The sequence below is a fragment of the Alexandromys fortis genome, unplaced genomic scaffold (genome assembly GCF_014885135.2).
Source record: "Alexandromys fortis isolate MF-2015 unplaced genomic scaffold, M_Fortis_MF-2015_v1.1 scaffold_54, whole genome shotgun sequence".
Classification (NCBI taxonomy): Eukaryota; Metazoa; Chordata; class Mammalia; order Rodentia; family Cricetidae; genus Alexandromys; species Alexandromys fortis.
The window spans coordinates 9352449-9372134 of NW_026067958.1; the positions used below are offsets into that span (position 1 = coordinate 9352449).

General features: G+C 38.8%; 1 protein-coding gene across 5 annotated transcripts in view; it reads right to left on the reverse strand.

The window, feature by feature from the left end:
* The window catches only part of Arhgap12 (Rho GTPase activating protein 12), a 101664-nt gene that overhangs the window by 34846 nt on the left and 47132 nt on the right, over positions 1 to 19686 (reverse strand). For 2 of the 5 annotated variants that reach the window (XM_050152535.1, XM_050152534.1), the window contains exons 4-7: positions 9644 to 9904; positions 6072 to 6212; positions 4654 to 4734; positions 1751 to 1876 (exon numbers count right to left, since the gene is read on the reverse strand). In XM_050152535.1, the coding sequence (XP_050008492.1) occupies positions 1751 to 1876; positions 4654 to 4734; positions 6072 to 6212; positions 9644 to 9904 (609 nt within the window). The remainder of the gene's footprint in view (positions 1 to 1750; positions 1877 to 4653; positions 4735 to 6071; positions 6213 to 9643; positions 9905 to 19686) is intronic. The other 3 variants (XM_050152536.1, XM_050152538.1, XM_050152537.1) reach the window with 2 other exon arrangements.

Consider the following 19686-nt stretch of genomic DNA (forward strand, 5'->3'; position numbering starts at 1 on the left):
TTGAATGAGAACAGCCCGTATATTTGAATGCTTGGTCCCCAGTAGGTGGAAGTGTTTGGGAAAGATTAGGAGGTGTGGCCTCACCGGAGGAGGTATGTTATTACCTGTAGGTCCCTCCTCGCTCCCTCTCCCCAATCCCCACCTTGTGCTTGTGGATCAGTTATAATTCTCAGCCACTGCTCCAGCAACATGCCTGCCTGCTTACTGTCATGTTCCCCAGCATGATGATCATGAAATATAGCTCTCTTAATTGTGAGTCCTTAAATTAAATACTTTCTTTTATAAGATTACCTCCATCATGGTGTCTCTTTACAGCAATACAGAAGTTACTAAAATAAGTTCCAAGTTACTAAAGTAAGTTTCTCTACAGAGAAAGATCCTATCTCACAAGAAACAAAAGGAACAAAAGCGGGAAAAACCTGTTAATTATGCTACAAGAGAAAAGCGATGATGGCTTTAAAGAAAAGGAATGACAATGTTCTTTTAAAGGCAATGTCGTTATCACCATATGACTAATGTTCCGCAAAGGCACAGTAAATGTCCACCATGCCCTAAAAGGAAACCATACTGTTTAGAATGCAACTCAAGAAGTTTAAGAACCACCATTTCTGAAATCTGAATCAAAATTCATCCCCTATTAGAAACAAAGAACATCACTCCTCAGCTTGATAAAAGCAATTCTGTGTGAGAAAATAAAGTAACAAGGCTGGAATTCCAGCCTTTCCTGGGACAGGGAAAATGAAATCTTTACTATAGAACCTTCCTGAGGATCAAAGACAGCAAAAGTGACTTTAAAATCGAGTAAGAGTGTATGTGTACATATAGTGCAATGTATGATTATGTATATACTATAATATGAGTATATATACTCATATACACATACATATATAAACACTAGCTCAAACATGTCAAGTTAGACACCAGTAAGTCCCAAACAAAATCTGAGAAAAGTATAAGACCCAAACTAGTACATAATAAACTGATGCTAAATACAAACGCATGTCATTTAGTTAAGAAGAAAGTATTTTCACAGTGCATGAAGACAAAAACAAGAACTTGCACGCAGGAATTAAATGACTATTGAGTGCTCTTCCCTGAACAGGATAGCTATACTACCCTCCAAGGCTCAGGGAACGTCAGGGAGAGAGGACAGAAAGACAGAAGACAGAGAATGGGGAGAAGTGCTATGAAACTTCTGGATATGAAGTGGTTGTTGCAACCATAAACTCAAAGCAACAGCGAATGCCTTCATAAGGCCTTACTTGACAAGACTAGGCTTCTCACCATTCCAACATACATAGTGAGGAACTCATGAGGTTTCACCCCTCACTGAGAGACTATGGGAAGTTAATGGCTGGAGATAGGGAGGTATTATTGTCCTAAGACAGCCACTTATAAGTAAGTTGCCCTTACCCAAGTAAGTATCACCCAAGCCATTTTGAAAGCAGGCTATAAAAGCAAAGAAATGAAAATAGGGAGTTTTTTTGAGAAGAAGTTCAGTGGGAACAGTACAAGAAAGGCTAGTGAGGGGGTGATATAGACAAAGTGCATTATATATGTATGTATAAAATAGTGGAAAAATAAAACATTAACTTATACTCAAAGGAAGTCAATATTTTAGCCAAGAATTGTATTTAACAACAGCAAAATATTGCATAAATAGTAAAACAAATTGCTAAACAATAAACTATTAACAATATAATTCTCCAAACACTTGCCAAAATTCAACATATTTTTTCTAATCTCTTACCTTGTCATTGGTGTCCAACACTATGGTGCTATGTCTCCACTTTGTTAACACTATTGGTTCTTGCAGCCTCCTGTCCAAGCTCCTACTTTTAATTATTTCTCTTTGCTGCTGGGATGAAGCATTATACTAAAGAAAACAAAATACACGTCATAAGTTTACAATACAAACATGAACCTACAGTGGCTCCTAATGACACATGATTGATCACTAGGCAACATTCAATAGAACACCCTAAGAACTGTCTGGTTTTCTTACTGAGCAACCTTGTGACTGAATCCTAAATTTTACAGTTGGATATATCCAGTCGTGTTAACTTTTGTAAAATATCTACTCCCCATAAACTGCTGCAGACCTGTCACCTCACAGAGCTGCTTTAAGAGTAAATGAAGTAAAAACATCAAGGTTCTTCCTAGACACTATCATAATTATTATAAGGCCTAAGTAAGTTTTGTCTTTGCTTCACTTAAAGTTAGACATACTACTGTTTTCCTGAAGTAATAAGAGTTCTAAACACTACTTCTGAACATACTAACTGTGTAGAAAGAAAAGACATGCAATCGCTGCCAAAAGAAAACTTCATGTGAAATTTATGTGGTATTAGTGCAGTATATACCATGGAGGAATCTGAAAAGTAAAGTAGATCATACAGAATGATGGAAAGCTATGAAGCTTTGAGAGTTGTGCTACCTTATGTAGGCAACTAAAATGATCTAAGTCGTAATAAAATAACAATAGCAATCAATGTCTACACAGGTGCATTCTTTTCCTGAAGCAGAAGGAAACAGTGCATCACTCCCAGCAATCCTTAGCCTTTAATGACTTTGATTATAATTTCAACAATTATACTTGGACTATGTTTTCTGTGTACAATATGTTATTTTTTTAACTCTTCAAAGTGAATGCAAACAAACCATCTAACAAAGCTGTTACTCTTTCTTCACACTGAAATGGGCAAAGTAGTCAACACATATGGGGGCTTGTTTTCAATTCAGCATTTTCTGACAAACAGCAATCTTCTGATTATCATTTTTAGACTAAACAATGATGCTGCTGAAAGACCACCAAAATCCTGTGCCAGATATTTCAAATGTCTGTAAAGAGACCCAACTGTTACATGGGGCTTCTCTGAAATGCAATCATCACTAACCATCACTGTGTAGTTGTGTGTAAGCTTGTATATAAAGTTTCATGGGACTTTGCCTAGCTTCTGAGCTTGTAATTACTACAATTTAGGAAAGCTTTTCTATGTAGCAACAAAAAAATAATGTAAAATTAATATGGGTAATAATCATAATTTTAAATACGCTTACATTTTACTAGGTGCAGAACAGTCACAGATGCAAACAGAGCACAACAAAATGTTAGACGATGATAAAGAACACATAATCAAAGAAAAACACAACAGAAGCCCCACAACTTAAACATCCTTCGTTTAAGAAGATGGCCAAACTTTAATGTTTTTAATTCCTATAAAAAATTTTAAAAACCTAAACTAAAATCTTATTGTGCTTTATTTTAAACAGACTATACTAAGAACCAAATGGGCTGGAGAGACGGCTCAGCAGTTAAGAAAACTGGATACTCTTCCAGAGGATCCAGGTTCAATTTCCAGCGCCCACATGGCTGCTCACAACTGCCTGTAACTATAGTTTCTGGGGATCTGATTCCCTCACAAAAACATACATGTAAACAACAATTCATATATATAAAAACACAGCACTGAGTTTACATACATGTAAACAACAATGCATATATATAAAAACAGCACTGAGTTTTACCACTTTAATATATTTGTTTCTAGTGATTTTTGTAAGGAAACATAGTAAGAGGAACAAATATTTGATGCTTTCTGATTACAACGTCCAGATACCATGTCTTTCCTTCTCTCCTTAGCTATACTCTATGATGAACTCAGTGTTCATCATCCGCATGCATATCATATTTGATAAAATCTTAGTATCAATATATTTAAGTTTTAATATTTTATATAATGTAATTATTTGCTTTTTTAAGTTTCTATGTTCCTATTTTAAAAATCTATCTCAAAGTGCTAGAGAGATGGCTCAGAGGTTAAGGGTGCTTGTAGAGGGCCCAGGTTCAGTTCTCAGTACACATATGGAGGAGCCTGCCATGGCCTGTAATTTCAGGGATCCAGCACCCTCTTCTGGCCTCCACAGGCTATGCTCACTCATACTGTGATGCCCATGCAGATAAGCAGGCACAAACATACTTAAACCTTTTTTGAAAACTTCATCTTAAATGTTTTTACCTATGTTATACTGTATTACACACATGATAATACTGCATACTCTTGCCCTTTGTGCTACCAAAGACATGTCTGACAATATTAATAATAATTTACAATACTGCAGTGAACTTGTGTGTTCATCAACACCTGGCAAGGTCAAACATGTGGGGAGGGGGGGAAGGTCAGTTACTGATTTACTATATACACCTTGACTAACGATGATCTTGAATAACATTACTATTCTCTTTCCTAAAAAAAAATAAATACAAGGCCAATTCCACGTAAGAACCTCAGCAAACTAAAGAAAGTTTAAAGCTACCCTAGTCTACATAGGGAGCTTCAGACAAGCCGGCCCTACTGCGTAAGACTCTGTCTCTAGGGCTGGAGAGATGGCTCAGTGGTTAAGAGCATTGCCTGCTCTTCCAAAGGTCCTGAGTTCAATTCCCAGCAACCACATGGTGGCTCACAACCATCTGTAATGGGGTCTGGTGCCCTCTTCTGGCCTGCAGGCATACACACTGACAGAATGTTGTACACATAATAAATAAATGTGTTTTAAAAAAGACTCTGTCTCTAAATAAATAAATGAAACAAGTCTAGTGCAACTGTCTTTAGACATTCACTATGAACATAAGGTCAACATTAAGTCTCTTACCTTTGGCAATTCCCACTCTGACCGAGATCCATCTGCACTGTAGTAATACTGCCTACCTTGATCATCAACATGCTTGAGCCACTATAAAAATACAACAGATTTTTATTTAATTTAAATAAAGACTACTTTAACTGGCTACTCTAAGAGTTATTAGATATTATTTTTTAGAAATTTCGTCCTACTTGCAATGAACTACCAAGTAAACAAATGAACTCAAAAAGCTCATCACATCAACTAACTGCACCTAAGTTCAGTGAGTATAATACTATCAATGTCGATTTCTCTTTCCTCAAAGGTCAGATGGTAATTCAAGTATCACTTAACATTATAATAAGAAACATGACATGAAGATACACAGAGACACACATCTGCTAGTACAGGGTACAACCCATCCTGAAAAGAAGTTTGAAACATTAAAATAACTATTTTCAACATAAAATTTCACAACTTAAAGACTTATTTTACACAAATTCTTATTATTTCCTTCAGCCAATGCATTATATTCAATGCATTTTAAGTAAAACAAGAAGAGAACTGCACACAAAATAATATAGGACAGGAAGGTAAAAAGACTACTGCTGACATGAATATATAATCTTTATTTCTACAGAAGAAAAAAAAACCACTCCTCCTATGCATTCTGGAGCTAAATAAGTGAAGCAAGGAAGAGGGCTGTTTGCCCACCCCTACCCTTAATAGCAAACCAGTTAGCTACCATTTAAAATGACTTCACAGGTAATGAATAAAAATTTGATATATTCATAAACTAATTAATCACAAAATACTAGATTCATGGTTTTTGTTTACACAAATTTTGTCCTAGTGGAAAAAGGAATATAAGCAATGTGAGAGTGTGCAGTAACAGCAGGTTGAGAAAAATCATTGGAAAAACAAAGCAAAACAAAACACCCTCAATATCCCCAAAAGAAAAATACAAGGAAATATTTTTATTGAAGAAGCCCAAGAAAATGACAGCAGGCCTACCCACAAAGATCCATCTGAATGGGTTATCAGTACCACAAAAATCACCATCACCGTAGCCCATTTAAACTGGGAAGCACGGATCACAGTGAAATTTTGTGGTGGACTGTTTGCACAACACGTGTGAAGTCCCATGTTCCATCCTCAGCCACAACAAACAAACAAACAAAACCATGAATCAGTAGTATTACTAAGGACTCCATTGTCAAATTACCATGAGGAATACTTCCCACAAGATTTTTTTTGGAGAAAGAGCCTTGTCAATCAATCCAGTCTAACATCAAACTCTGCCTCTGCCTCCCAAGTGCTAGATTATAAACATGTACCTCCATACCAGCTAAAGAGTTTATTTTATTGCTATTGAAAAACTCAGTACACAATTATCTCATGAGAGGATTATGCCCAGGTATACTAGATAAGAAAAAGAAGAAAAGTACCTTTTCCTTAGTATAGTCACTGGTATATAAGGTATGCCCACGTTCATCCAACTCTTCTGACCAACCCCTTGGAGGAGAACCACACTGACTATCTGACTGGTTGTAACAACTGCTGTGGTAGTTTTCTTCTGATGAAAAGGGCTACAACAGTCAGAAACACAAGGATTTTTCTTCTTTCAATACAAATATGCAGTGCAGTGAGAATCTAAAAAGAATGAATTTACTTGACTAAAAATACTAGTTTATCTTGAATATATATACTAATATTCAAATATCTAATTTTCAAAATAAATTGTCTTTAGTACATTGCAAGTAGGGAGGTAAAATTAATAATGTTTAATTATTTGCTCATATTAATGCAATCCTGAAAAAAGCCTTGACAGGAAAGAAATAGTTACAAGTTAGACACAGAACAGCCTGAAAGGCTTCTGCGTGTGACAGGCTTGGTTCTCAGCTCTTGGTGCCACTGAAAGGATGATAGTCATGCAGATTAGATACAGCCATTCTAGAGCCAAGGCTGAATGAGCTATTAAAGGGCAGGACTGGTGCGAGCAAACAGGGAACAAGCAGTAAGTATTTGAAGGGTGTAGCTTATCCTAGCTCCTTGCTCTCTCTGTCTCCCATCCCTCGCCTCTCTCTTCCCTAGCAGCGGTCTTGCCTGTCTTCCTACTATGATATTCTCCCCAACAAACAGCCAGAAACAATGAACCCAACCAACCAGACTAAAACTATGAACCTAAGAAAACCCTCTCTTCTTTGATTTGGTTTTCTGCAGTGTGATATCAACAACAGAAAGGTGGTTAACAAAGACATCTTCACCATTCACATCCTAGTGAGGTTACAGAAAAGTAAATCTTCTGAGAAATTAGTAAGAGAAGACAGATTCCTCTTCCTAGGATAAATTGACAGCTAAGTTTTCAGCATCAACAATGGAAGCCAGAAAACATAATAATGAATTAGCAAACAAAACCAAACAAAAAGAACCAATTTGAAACTATACAAGTCTTTTAAAATAAAAAATACCTCAATAATGTGTCAGTTAAATATATGCCAATAAAAAGTTACAAACAAGGCCGGGCGGTGGTGGCGCACGCCTTTAATCCCAGCACTCGGGAGGCAGAGGCAGGCGGATCTCTGTGAGTTCGAGGCCAGCCTGGTCTACAAGAGCTAGTTCCAGGACAGGCACCAAAAACTTCAGAGAAACCCTGTCTTGAAAATCAAAAAAAAAAAAAAAAAAAAGTTACAAACACATACTTCCAGACTGCCAAAGTCCTGGAAAGCACATTTGTTCTGCAAAGCACTGTCACCAGGTAAGACCCACTATTCTAAGAAAACCACTAGATAAGCTTCTAAGATAGCGGTTCTCAACCTATGAGTTGTGACCCCTTTGGGAGTCACATATCAGATATCCTGCATATCGTATACTTACACTGTGATTCATAACCGTAGCAAATTACAGCAACGAAAATAATCTTACAGTTGGGGGTCACCACAACATGAAGAACTGTATTAAAGGGCCAGCATTTGGAAGGTTGAGAGCCACTGCTCTAAGGTAAAACAGAGGCATGATCACTTACTTCCTTTCAAATTCTACACAAATAACTGTAGTGAATAATATCTACAAAGATACAAACCCCTAAGATCAAACACCTCAACTAGCCATGCAGAAGACAGAGGAGCCTAAACTGGAAGGCAGGCCATGGGAGCGGAGAACAATAAACTGACTCAGAAACCAACAGGGGAAGGTGTGTTAAAGGTCAAGGTACTAAAGGTGCCAGAATCCCTTTCTTCACACCTGTCCTCTAGGCATGCTCCCCAGGGAGTTAATCCCCTCAAGAGGGCAATCAATAAGACCTTCAGCTACAAAGCAAAACACAGTCAAGACATGGATATAGAGACTATATGACTCTATATATAGAGACTATATCCATATATAGAGACTATATAGGAAGCATCTGAGGACTGAATGCTGGCACCGACACCCTGAAAGCCCCCAGGATGTAGGCAGAATAGCTGACCGCTTCTGTGGAGATCAGTCAGTCCACATGGAAAGACCCAACAGGGTAGACAAGCACCTGACCCAGATATCTGATTCAAGTGAAATTCAAAACACCTTATAATTGTGAGAAAAAAAAAATCACTTCCAACCTATAGTTCTATACTCGAGCCTTTGACTAACTAAATACAGAACTAGGACAAGACATTTTCAGACACACACAGTCTCATTTTACCTCCATGTGTACCCTTTCTAGGGAGGTGATAAAAGGTGTGCTCTGGGAACTCTGAAAATACCTACTGTCATACTACTGTGCTGAGAGTGTAAGGTGAAACCCTAGTAGACAAATCACTTTCATTTACATAATTAGAAGGCTAAGAAACTCATAGAAGTTTCCTGTGTATATCTAAATTTTTTCAATTATTAGCTAATTTAACTTTTCTTTAATAATTATAAAAATTTCACTATTAATATACAAAATGGCTTATTTTCAAATCTTTCTAGAGATATAATCCACATACGTTTCCTAGCTTTCTCAAATAGATGAACAATTTTGCTATGGTTTTTCTATTTTTATTCTCATTTGTGAACATTAAAAGTGCAAGTCACCATCAACGAGAACTATGAATAGACAAGTGAAAAGTAGGACAAGAAAGGGAAGACTAGCTACAAAGCTATCAGAGTCTGCTAAATACAGGACAGGTGACCCAGCTCCTTCCCTGAGTGGTTAGCTTCTTCCTGTGAGACTTGGTCCCTGAGGGTAGCCCAGGGCAAAATGGCAGGACTTTACTTCATCCCACCAACTCCACCTACCTTTTACCTACACATCTAAACTACAAAAAAACCAAGCATTTTGCTACAATGTAGCTAGCCAAGTCTCTCTAAGAGCCTGCAACAGGGGAGAGGAAAGCAGGAGAAAAGTCAGCTACCCCTAGGAAGAGTTGTGAGGAAACTATCCTTACACTTGACTAACTCCACCACAGCAAGGGCACTATCATCACTTCCCTTAAGCGGAATTAAAAGGTCACTTTGTATCCCTCTGACAGAAAAATAAACAGGAGTTTGATGGCCACAGAAGACTAACCAAAAAAAAAAAAAAAAAAGTAACTGTTCTGATAAGTAACTTGGTTTTTACTTCTCTAGTCATGTACATTCCTTCTTTTCTTATTGATTTATGCTGTAAGCATCCTTTTGGGAATGAGGGTGCTATTGAGATGGGCCAGTCTCAAAACTGCTATGCAGCCAGGGCAGCTGCGACACTGTGATTTTTAGGCTTCATCCCCCAAGTGTTAGGAGCCCCAGTGCCCACATCTGCATGCTGCCTCCTAATGCAGTGAAGAGAAGATCAAGACCCGGCAGAAGATGGCTCTAATCCAGCCCAGGAGCCAGTGGGTGTGCTCTTTAAATCCAGCATCTGCACAATAGTTAGAGCTTAGAAAGAAGCTTGGGGAAACATTTGATATCTAGAGATAAAAATGCTCCACCATACTGACACCAAGAAACCAAGCCCTTTCTTTCATCTCTGAATAATGAAAGAAAACCTGGGAGCCTTTGGTTGGCTCTGATTTACTCATACCTCTTGTTCCCCTGAACTCTGGAAATCTCGGCTTGTGCCAGAATCCCGAGCCCATCGGGGTGGTTTCCAGGTTCGTTCCTGGGTTGCACGGTTATAGTAGTAGCAACGGCCTGAACTGTCTTTGTGAGTTTCCCACTCTCCACTAACTTGAATTGCTGGGCTCCCAGGAAGTGGAGGTAAAGCAGACTGTGATATTTTCAGTTCTTGCAGGTTAGCATAAACTGGAGAATCTGGCCTTCCTTGATTAGGGGGTGTGGTTGCCTGTAAAATAAAATTTAAATTTCATTTTTAAAACAGCATAACATTTACAAATTGAAATTGTTAAGTTGGGAGTATAGGTCCCAGTCCCTTGCATCTATCCCAGCCCCCAGGCCTGGTCTGTACTTCAAATCCCACCAGGCCAGGTCCGGAGGGGTGAGGACCACTCCCCAGGGTACTTAAGTGATCCCCCAAAAGAAGAACATGTGGTCTCCCTTTCTTCCTCCGGGGGGCGGAGGGGGGTTGCGTTCCTGCAGCTTCCCGGGGCCACCCAAGAGTGCAGATCTCCCATTAAACCTGGATATTTCTTGATTTGGCTTGATGGGGAATTTTTGCATCAGCGGGGAGCTATTATTAAGAAATATTCCTAATAGAAATGACATTTAAAAAGAATTATAAATAATTAAATTATACTAATGTATTTCAAAATTTGGGTAAAATATGAGATACACCCTTCGCCCAGAATGCTCACAGTATAATTGTCAGTACTACAAAGTAAATGAGCAAGTAAGTATTTCAAAACAACACATGAAAACAACCAAGAAATTTTAAAGGAAAAAATGAAAACAGATAAAAGCATGGGCATAAATGCTATAATTTAATAGTCACAACCAGATTGAAAATGTAAGTATCTTCAAACAGAATCCAAAGAGTGTTTGACAGATTCCCTTCCTTTGAAAGCAACAGTCAGTTAACTGGCAGCTGTAGGTTCTATTCAAGATCTGCTGAATAGAAGTGGGTAAGACCACTTCACCTATCATAAAGTAAAATATTTAACCCATATATAAAAGGATGGGCACAAGAAAGGTTTCCTTTCGCTCTAAAATTCTAAGGTTTTAGGCAATTAAAAAAAAAACCAATCTGTTTGTGTACATGTCCACGTGAATGCATGCCAGGTGCTGTCGGACTCCTGAAGCCAGTTATGGTGTTGTGTGCTGCTCAGTGTAGGTGGTAGGGAACAAACGAGTCCTCTGGAAGACCAGCAAATGTTTTCAACCTCTCAGCCACCTCTCCAGCTCCAAGACAATTTTTAAATTATATTTTTATAGTTTTAGTCAGATATGTGATAATCAGAAAATGTAACTGGAAAAAGAAATGCCCATTCACAGTAGGAAAACAAAGGGTTAACTATTTAGAAATAAATCTTAAAGCCAAATAAGAATACTTAGAAAATGCTCCTCCAAGGGCAGAGTCAGTGGTATACAAAGTATGCTTAGAATCACAAAACCACAAACTTATTCCTCGGTACCACAGAAACGTAAATAGACACAAACTCAGTTCCTAATTTCAAAGCTCAATTACATATAATTCTCTACAAATTAATACACAATCTCAGGGTTTAGTATGGTTAGTACATTAGTAGTCGGCAGATAACAAAATTTACTGAATGAACAATGTCCAAATAAACACAAAACTACTGAACTGGAACTGGTTAGGAGTGACAGAGCGACCATTACTAATTTGAGGAAAAGGATGGTTAGTTGTGCCCCTATTTGAGAATGAACATTTCCAAATGAATTGAGCATCATGTGCAACACAAATAAAAATTCTGTCATCTGGGATCTCAGAATATAAAGAACAGTGAAATTAACTAATCATTTTAATGAATAATAGACAATGCTGAGACTACACGGGGGTCAGATACTTATGGAAGCAAAAAGAAGCATTCTAATCATGGGTGAGTAGTCCTTTGGGATGCAAAACCAAAAGGGAGCTAGCTGGGAGGCAGCAGAAACACATGTAAAGAAACAGTATGGCAGGAAGTTGGGTATGGTGGCACTTACGTTAATCCCAGCACTCTGAGTTTGAGGACAGCCTGGGCTACACAGTAAGTTCCATGACAGCCAAGGGTGCAGAGTGAGACTGTCTCAGATACTAACCCACAAAGTGTGTGACAGAAGTGGCAAGGAGAATAAGAACATGTGCCATGTTTAAAAGCACTGATGTTGTTAATGGTGTAACTCAAAAGCACTTTGTTTAGCATGCACAAATCTGTGAGTTTAACTCTCAGCATAGTACCCTTGAGAGAAAGAACTACCATAGATGCCTTCCAATATGACATTGGTTACTAAGGCTTTAAGCCAGAAAGAACATTCCAAACTATTGTAACGTTAAAAGTTACAACTATCAGATGGATCTCAATGGTAGAACGCTTGCCTAGCTTACACAAAGCCCTGGATTTGAGTCCCAGCACAGCACAAAATCAAGAGCAGTGGTGTATGCCTGTAATCCCAGCAGTTCAGGTCCAGTCCCCATCTCTATGTGACAGGTGGCATACATATGTAACCTCATTGCTGGGGATCAGAGAGACAGGTGGATCTGGGGTTCACTAGCAGTAAGCCTAACCTAAGCATTGAGCTTCCGGGTTCACTGCGAACCTGTCTCTAAATAAGGTGGAGAGGTAATTCAGAGATATTCCAGTTCCATCCTCTGGTCTTCACATGGACCCACATAGGCAAGTGCACATGCATATAACACATATGCACACCCCTCACACCGAATTTCTAGAAGAATTAGCCCTGTTTAATCAGTTTACTCAATACTCATAATCTACTTAAATCTTTAATGTTTTGCTCTTTTTTAAAGAAAGATTATTTATTCATTTATTGTGGAAGTAAGCCTATATGCACATCATGGGTAGAGGAAGGGTACATACATCTGTACTTAGGTGTAAAGGATAAATGAGAGTATTGAGTGTCCTCCACGATTCACTTGTCTTGTCCTTTGAGACAGTCTCTTCCCGAATCAGGCAATCTCTTCCTGATTCACAGAACCAGGGTTACAGATGCACAGAACCGGGGATAGGATGCACAGAACCGGGGTTATGGATGCATAGAACCGAGATTACGCATGCACAGAACCGGGGTTACGGATGCACAGAACCGGGGTTTCGGATGCACAGAACCGGGGTTACGGATGCACAGAACCGGGGTTACGGATGCACAGAACCAAGGTTATGGATGCACAGAACCGGGGTTATGGATGCACAGAACCAGGGTTATGGATGCACAGAACAGGGATTACGGATGCACAGAACTGGGGTTTCAGATGCATATTCAGCTTGTGTAGATGTTAAGATCAGAACTTGGGTGCTTGTGATTCCACAGCAAGCACTTTAACTGCTGAGCCTCTTTCCAATCCCCAGTTGAACTATCCACAATAGTCTTCAACTGAACTATGTAGCCCAGGACAGTCTTGAACTCCCAGCAATCCTCCTGTCTCAGTCTCCCAGAGTACTGAGATTAGAGGAATTGCCACCACAATAGGTTTAAGTCTTCAGAGTGTAGGGGAAAAGAACAGAACTCAGAATTTGTGCAATTCTGAGTTTAAACATAAAGATATATATAATATCTATATATTATATATAATATATATATACACTTCCTAAATCAATGGGAAAATTTAAAGGTATTGTCATCCTTTAAACCATCCAAACCTTTCTGAAAACTCCTAAAGAAATAAATTCTTGGTATACTCACTATTACAACAATGATTAATAACATACTGTTTTGTCTAGAGAACATACATATACACACATAAGCGTTTAATTTTATTTATTTGTGTGTTTAGGTGTGCTTGTGCTGTGGAGGTGGAGTGTTGAGGTCAGAGGACAACTTGCAGGGATTGGTTCTCGTCTATTACCATATGGGTATAGAAACACTGCGGCACGCCGCTCCCGCCAGCAGAAGAGACGACCACAACAGGATTCTTCTCAGAACACACTTTATTGGAGCACTTACACTTGAGGTTGTAAAGAGGCAAAAGACCCCGTCCCTGTGGAAGCAGAAGAATATATACGGTGCCAGACAAAGCCCTGACGTGTCATCAACCCAATGGCTCAGGCCAGAATGGAGTGATCGTGCTAAATTATGATTGGCCAGATCGGATGGCCAGATAGAAAGACTCCCCGCGCTGGGGGGGAGCTCGCGCGCATGCGCACAAGTTGTCTGTCAAGTTTGACGTGGAACAGCAAACAGCGCCCAGGCTCTGTGCCCACGACATGACAGGGCCATGGCGCGCGCTACATCTCCGCGCACTGCAAAACACTTTGGAAGCAATTGGGCAGCAGGCTTCAAGAACTTCCAGAGAGCTGGTGAGATGGCTCAGAGGGTAGAAGTATTTTCTTGTAAACCTAATAAACCTTGGTTTAACTCTTGGAATGCATGTAAAGGTAGAAGGAAAGAACTGATTCCACAAAATTGTGCTCTGTCCTCCATGTGTGCACAGTGGCTCAGGTGCCCACACAGCATGTGAATGATGACACATACAAAATAATGATGGGGTGGTGGGTTAATTCAAAACAGGTTTCTCTGCGTGGTACTGGTTGTCCTTGAAACTTGCTCTGAACTCAGAGATCCGTCTGCTTCTGCCTCCCAAATGCTGGGATTAAAGTTGTGTGCTACCACAGCCAGCTAGAATATTATTTATTTTATATGTATGAGTGATTTGCATATTTGTATATCTATGTCACATGTGTGCAGTGCCCACGAAGGCCAGAAGAGGGCATCAGATTCTCCAGAACTGGAGCTGCCATGTAAGCTAAGGAATCAAACCTGGGTCCTCTAGAAAAGCAGTCAGTGCTCTAAACCACTGGGTCATCTCTCTAGTACTTGGTTGTTTTTTTTTTTTTAATTTAAAAAAATTCCTTTAAGAAGACTTCTAGAAATATTTTTAGAATCATTTACAAAAATAAAAATAAGAATTCTACTTACAGAAAAATCTTTTCCTAACAAAGATGTTGACTGTACTGTTACTTAACAGAATCAAACTGAATGTGTACAAAGGCAGGGTTAGTACTGTCTAGTAATATTACATAAGCTTTGAAAAGGCCATGTGTAATCGATTTAAAGCAGCAGAAACAATTACGAGGATAAGAAAAACAGAATACAAAACTAAATAGTAAGTCCCATCTGAAAGTTGGAAAGCATGAAGAAAAACAAAAACATCAGTTTTCTCAGGGTGAGAACAGGCAGAACTTCTCTATATTTCATCTAATTTTATCAGGATGAGGATGGTTACCCCTAGAGCTTGCTTAGGAACCAGAGTCTGGAAACACAAGCACCTGCATGTTCAGGATTAACCCGGTAACAACTAGAATTTCAATGCAGTATTTGTATCAGTTACTTATGTTAAAATTCTTGGGCAGGATCACAGAATTAATTATAAATGGTGGGAGGATCAAGAGCCTACATGTATAAATTATCATACATGATGCTGTACAGAAGACTGATAAAATTTGATCAGGACTTAGTCCCCTTGATTAAGCACAAATCTTCAGTTTATACTCCGGCTGCCTTTTCCTACACAAGAATCAAAGCAAGAATCAATGATCAAAGTAATATTAGAATATATGATCAAAGTAAGATTAGTTTTCTAATATAAAAAACCTTGTTTGTATATTGCCATCAACAAACAAAGGTAAATTTTTCATGCAATGAAAAAAAAATCAACCTTTAAAAGGAGAACAACAAAAAAAGTTAAAAAAATAATAATAAAAATAATAAAATAAAACCCCAAAGTTAATTGTACATGCTATATCTGTCATTGAGTAACAACCAAATTGGGACTAGTACCTCTGCTCATGACCCAATTTTATACTTTAAAAAAGACTTGGCCTATTCCATTTTATCCTCAAAGGATCTCCAGGAAGAAACTTTGGAAAGTATCATCTAAGAGTAGCTTTAAACTTAAACCACATCTGAAGTTTTATCTCAATGCAGGAAATACTACTTGTCTTTTACCTTTGACGTCAACTTAAGAATTTAAGAACAATAAACTTCAAAGAATGGCAAAATCCAAGTCGGCTAAGGAGAAACACCTCATTTATTAAACACTGTATGGCACTCAGCATAATCCTTAAATCTTTACCTTAGAAATGTAGGAAGTATACCACTGAGTAGAATAAATTCCTCTAGCCAATCATCATACTGATTTAGGATGGGGGAAGACTAGGACTAGGTTCCAAAACTGAATTTACATTATTTTTAACTCTTAATGCAACAGGAACGTATTTGTGTGTTGTGTGTGCACGTGCATCCAAGCAAGGTAGCACAGATCTATAATCCCAGCACAAGGGCAAGAGAAATACCCCAAACTCAAGGCCAGCATAATCCTCATAGCAAGCTTCAGAAGTAGCCAGGATTATATAGTGAGACCCTATCGAAACAAAAACCAAGGAAACAAACAAAAGTGTGTATGTATGTTTTTTATAATTTATTTACTTAAACAAGTTTTGTATTTTGTCTTTGTTTTTGTTTATTTGTTTTGTTTTTTGTTTTGCTATAACACCTACTGTGATACCTGGCCAGTTAACAGGACACTAGGGAACAAAACAAGCAAACGTACTAAGCAGTCAACAGTAAAAACACAGCTAAATCTGTTTTAATTTTAAAACTAAAAATCACCAATCAACTTTAACTACAAAGCAAAGTTTTTCACCTCAGGCAACTATTAGAAAAAAACAGCATAGTACCCACTTAACAATTCTGAAATATAAACAAAAATCCAAACACTACCTTAAAGTACAGCCTCTCTGAGGCTCCAGCTCTGCACAGCACACTGCTATTTTTGATGGTCTACTTATTTAACACTTACACACCACTAACAGGTCTCAAGGAGAAATTCTGAAGCCCAACAAATGCTCATTTCTAGAAATGCTACAACACACTAATTCATGTGTTATTGACCATCAGCAACAGGTGCAAATTAGTAACACTATCAACATGCCATGTTAACATGTTCAACAACAGAAACTAAAATCAATGGAGGCTGCTGTGCAAGTCCTAGATGTTAGGGACCAACACATCACTGCCATGTTAGCTTCCAGTTGGGAAGCTCCTCCAGTCAGATTAACTGAACTGAAAGGAATAATAGAAAATTCTCCATTCGGGTCAAGGCCACACCGGGCACGCCTACTTGTGCTCGCACAAGCACCCTTCCCTTTGGCTTCACTGCTCTGTAGTTTAGTGTACTTTTCCTTCCAGAACTCAGTTACCTCTAAGGCAGAAGCATTTGCCCGGCTTATCCCCTCATCTTAAAAGCCTAGCATCTGTGCAGAGAAGCACTCAGCAAGTTCCTAGGTAAAAGCTACTTTTACACAATTGTAAACCAGGAAGCCTCAGTGGAAATCAGTTTAAAATCAATTCCATCTTCTCATCTTTACAGTCTTCATGGGAAATCTTCTTACCTATTGTCATTTCTTCAGCAAGACTCTTTCCCTCCAACACATCCTCTTCCTGAACCACAGTAAGTAACCTGAAGACAGACTGATACTCTACATATACTTCAAACACACTGTTTTCCACAAATACTACCTTCCTGCACTTATCAATTCACCTAACAGTATCCTCTTCTATCTGAAGACATTTTGTGACTCTTTAACAGTTTTACTGTTTTCCCACTCTAATACTGCTTCAATTCTTTCCACCCCTACCCAAAGTAACTACCTAATCTAGGCCTCTTCCTTTTGCTGGAATGACTACCACTGTGTGCAACGAGATGTCTACTGACCCCACTTCTTTGTCTTGTCCAATCTCTTTAGTAGCACTAGCTAATCTCTAGAAACACACTCATTACTCACGCGCTTAACTCTAAGTCCGAATCCCACAACAGAAGTTAAAGCTCTGAAGTGCTCCCTTGCTGCCTCTGCTCACTGTTGTGCTCTGTGTTCTTCGCTCTGCCCCTTGCTACCCGATCCTACTAGCAAGCCCAAGCTACTTTTCTCCTAGATCTTGAATACTTGACCTCTGAGGTCTCATTCCCAGCAAACCATGTTTAAAAACTACAAAGCTAGGGATGTGACCGATGTAAAGTGTTTCTCCCATTCCTCTGTTCACCTAACTGGATACAGCTGCAGTATGTCCTGTCACCCGGGGCTTTCATATTAACTGTCAGGTGCTTTGGTTTCTATAGCAGTGTAAAATCCCTGGGGTTGGATACGATCATGTAAAAAGATGGCTCCAACTCTCGGAGCCACTCTCTGTTTCCAGAAGCAGAATTCACACAGGTTTCTTGTGCATCTGAAACAGCACAAATAGAAATATACCAAGAGCCAGGTGGTGCAGGAGAATTATCTGTATTCTGCCCATCATGTATTTTAATAAAACGCTGATTAGCCAGGCAGGAGGTATAGGTGGGAAAACCAGACAGGAAGTAGAGGTGGAAAAAAGAGAACAGGAGTATTCTGGGAAGCAGGAAGCTCCTGCTCCCATTCCAGCCCAGACCACCAAGAAGCAAGATGTAACCTGCCCGGCTGAAAGGTACCAAGCCATGTGGCTAACATAGATAAGAATAATGGGTTAATATAAGCTACAAGAGCTAATAAGAAGACTGAGCTAATGGGCCAATCAGTTTTATAACTTATGGAGATCTCTGTGTGGTTTTCTTTGGGGCTTACTGGCTGTGGGTATTGGGTGGGACAGAAACCACAACAAGCAGGCCCTAATGTTACAGCCAGGTATGAAATTTTTGATTTTTCAGTAGCCATATTGAAAAGGTAAAATGAAATAGATATTAATAATATACTTTATCTAGTATATCCAAAATATTATCATTTCCTTATATATTTAACACAAAATATAACAAGTTTGTTTTAAACTTATGTTTTTAAAACTTAGTGTACATCTTATACCATATTTCAATTAGTTCTTAAAAATTCATTATGACATATTTATGCTTCATAAACTTACAGGTGAAAATACAACATACTTGACTTAATCACAATTCTTAACTTTCCAACAAATAAACTTAAGTAAAATTTAAAACTTAAGTTGGGGGCCAAAAGATAGCTCAGTGGGTAAAAGCGCCCACTGAAAGAGCCTGATCACCTGAGTTCAGATCCATGCTGAATGAGATTATCCTCTGACCTCCACATGTGTTGAAATAAGGGTGGCGGGGCTGCGTCCCCAGCACTCCAGCCGCCTGCTAGCTTATGCCCGAAATAACAACACACAAACTGTATTCATTTAAAGACTGCTTGGCCCATTTCTATCTAGCCTCTTCTAGGCTAATTCTCACATATTAATTTAGCCCATTTCTAATAATGTGTGTAAGCACCCCAAGGTGTGCTTACCAGGAAGATTCTAGCCTACGTCCATCCTGGGTCGGAGTTGCCTGGGAGAACAGAGCCTGGCGTCTCTGCTCCAGAGAGCAGAGCTGTCGAGTCTCTCCGGGAGCAGAGCAGAGTCTGACCTCACTTCCTCTTCCTCCCAGCATCCTCTTCTGTTTACTCCTCCCACCTATGTTTTAACCTATCAGGGCCAGCCAAGCAGTTTCTTTAATGCTTAACCAGTGAAATCAACAGATTGATATGACACTCCCACATCACACATGTGTGCTGTGATGTGCACACCCCCACACAATCATCTGGACATATACAGAAAATAAGTAACAGACTTCAGTGAATCTTATTTTCTCCTTTACTGTTTTCCAAATCCATGAAGTACTTAAAAACAAAACAAAAACAAAGGAGATGACTATAAGAAGCAAATATACACTGATGACATTTCTTATTGATATGCTAAAAAAAAAAAAAAAAAAAAAAAAAAAACAGCCATCCAAACAAGTTTGTCTTTGTTGGCAGCAAAGCACACACAATTCTCCAACAGGATGTTGTGCTGAGGTAGCAGACTTAGCTGCTATTTAATGTTGATGAAGCAGCAGACAATGACCTGGTCCCCTGCCGTTCACAATTACAAATCTCCTTTCCAAGGGACTTGAATGGTAACTCTATCATCAGCACTCAGAGAATAACTAAAGATACTTTGTTCTAACATTTCTAGAGATTA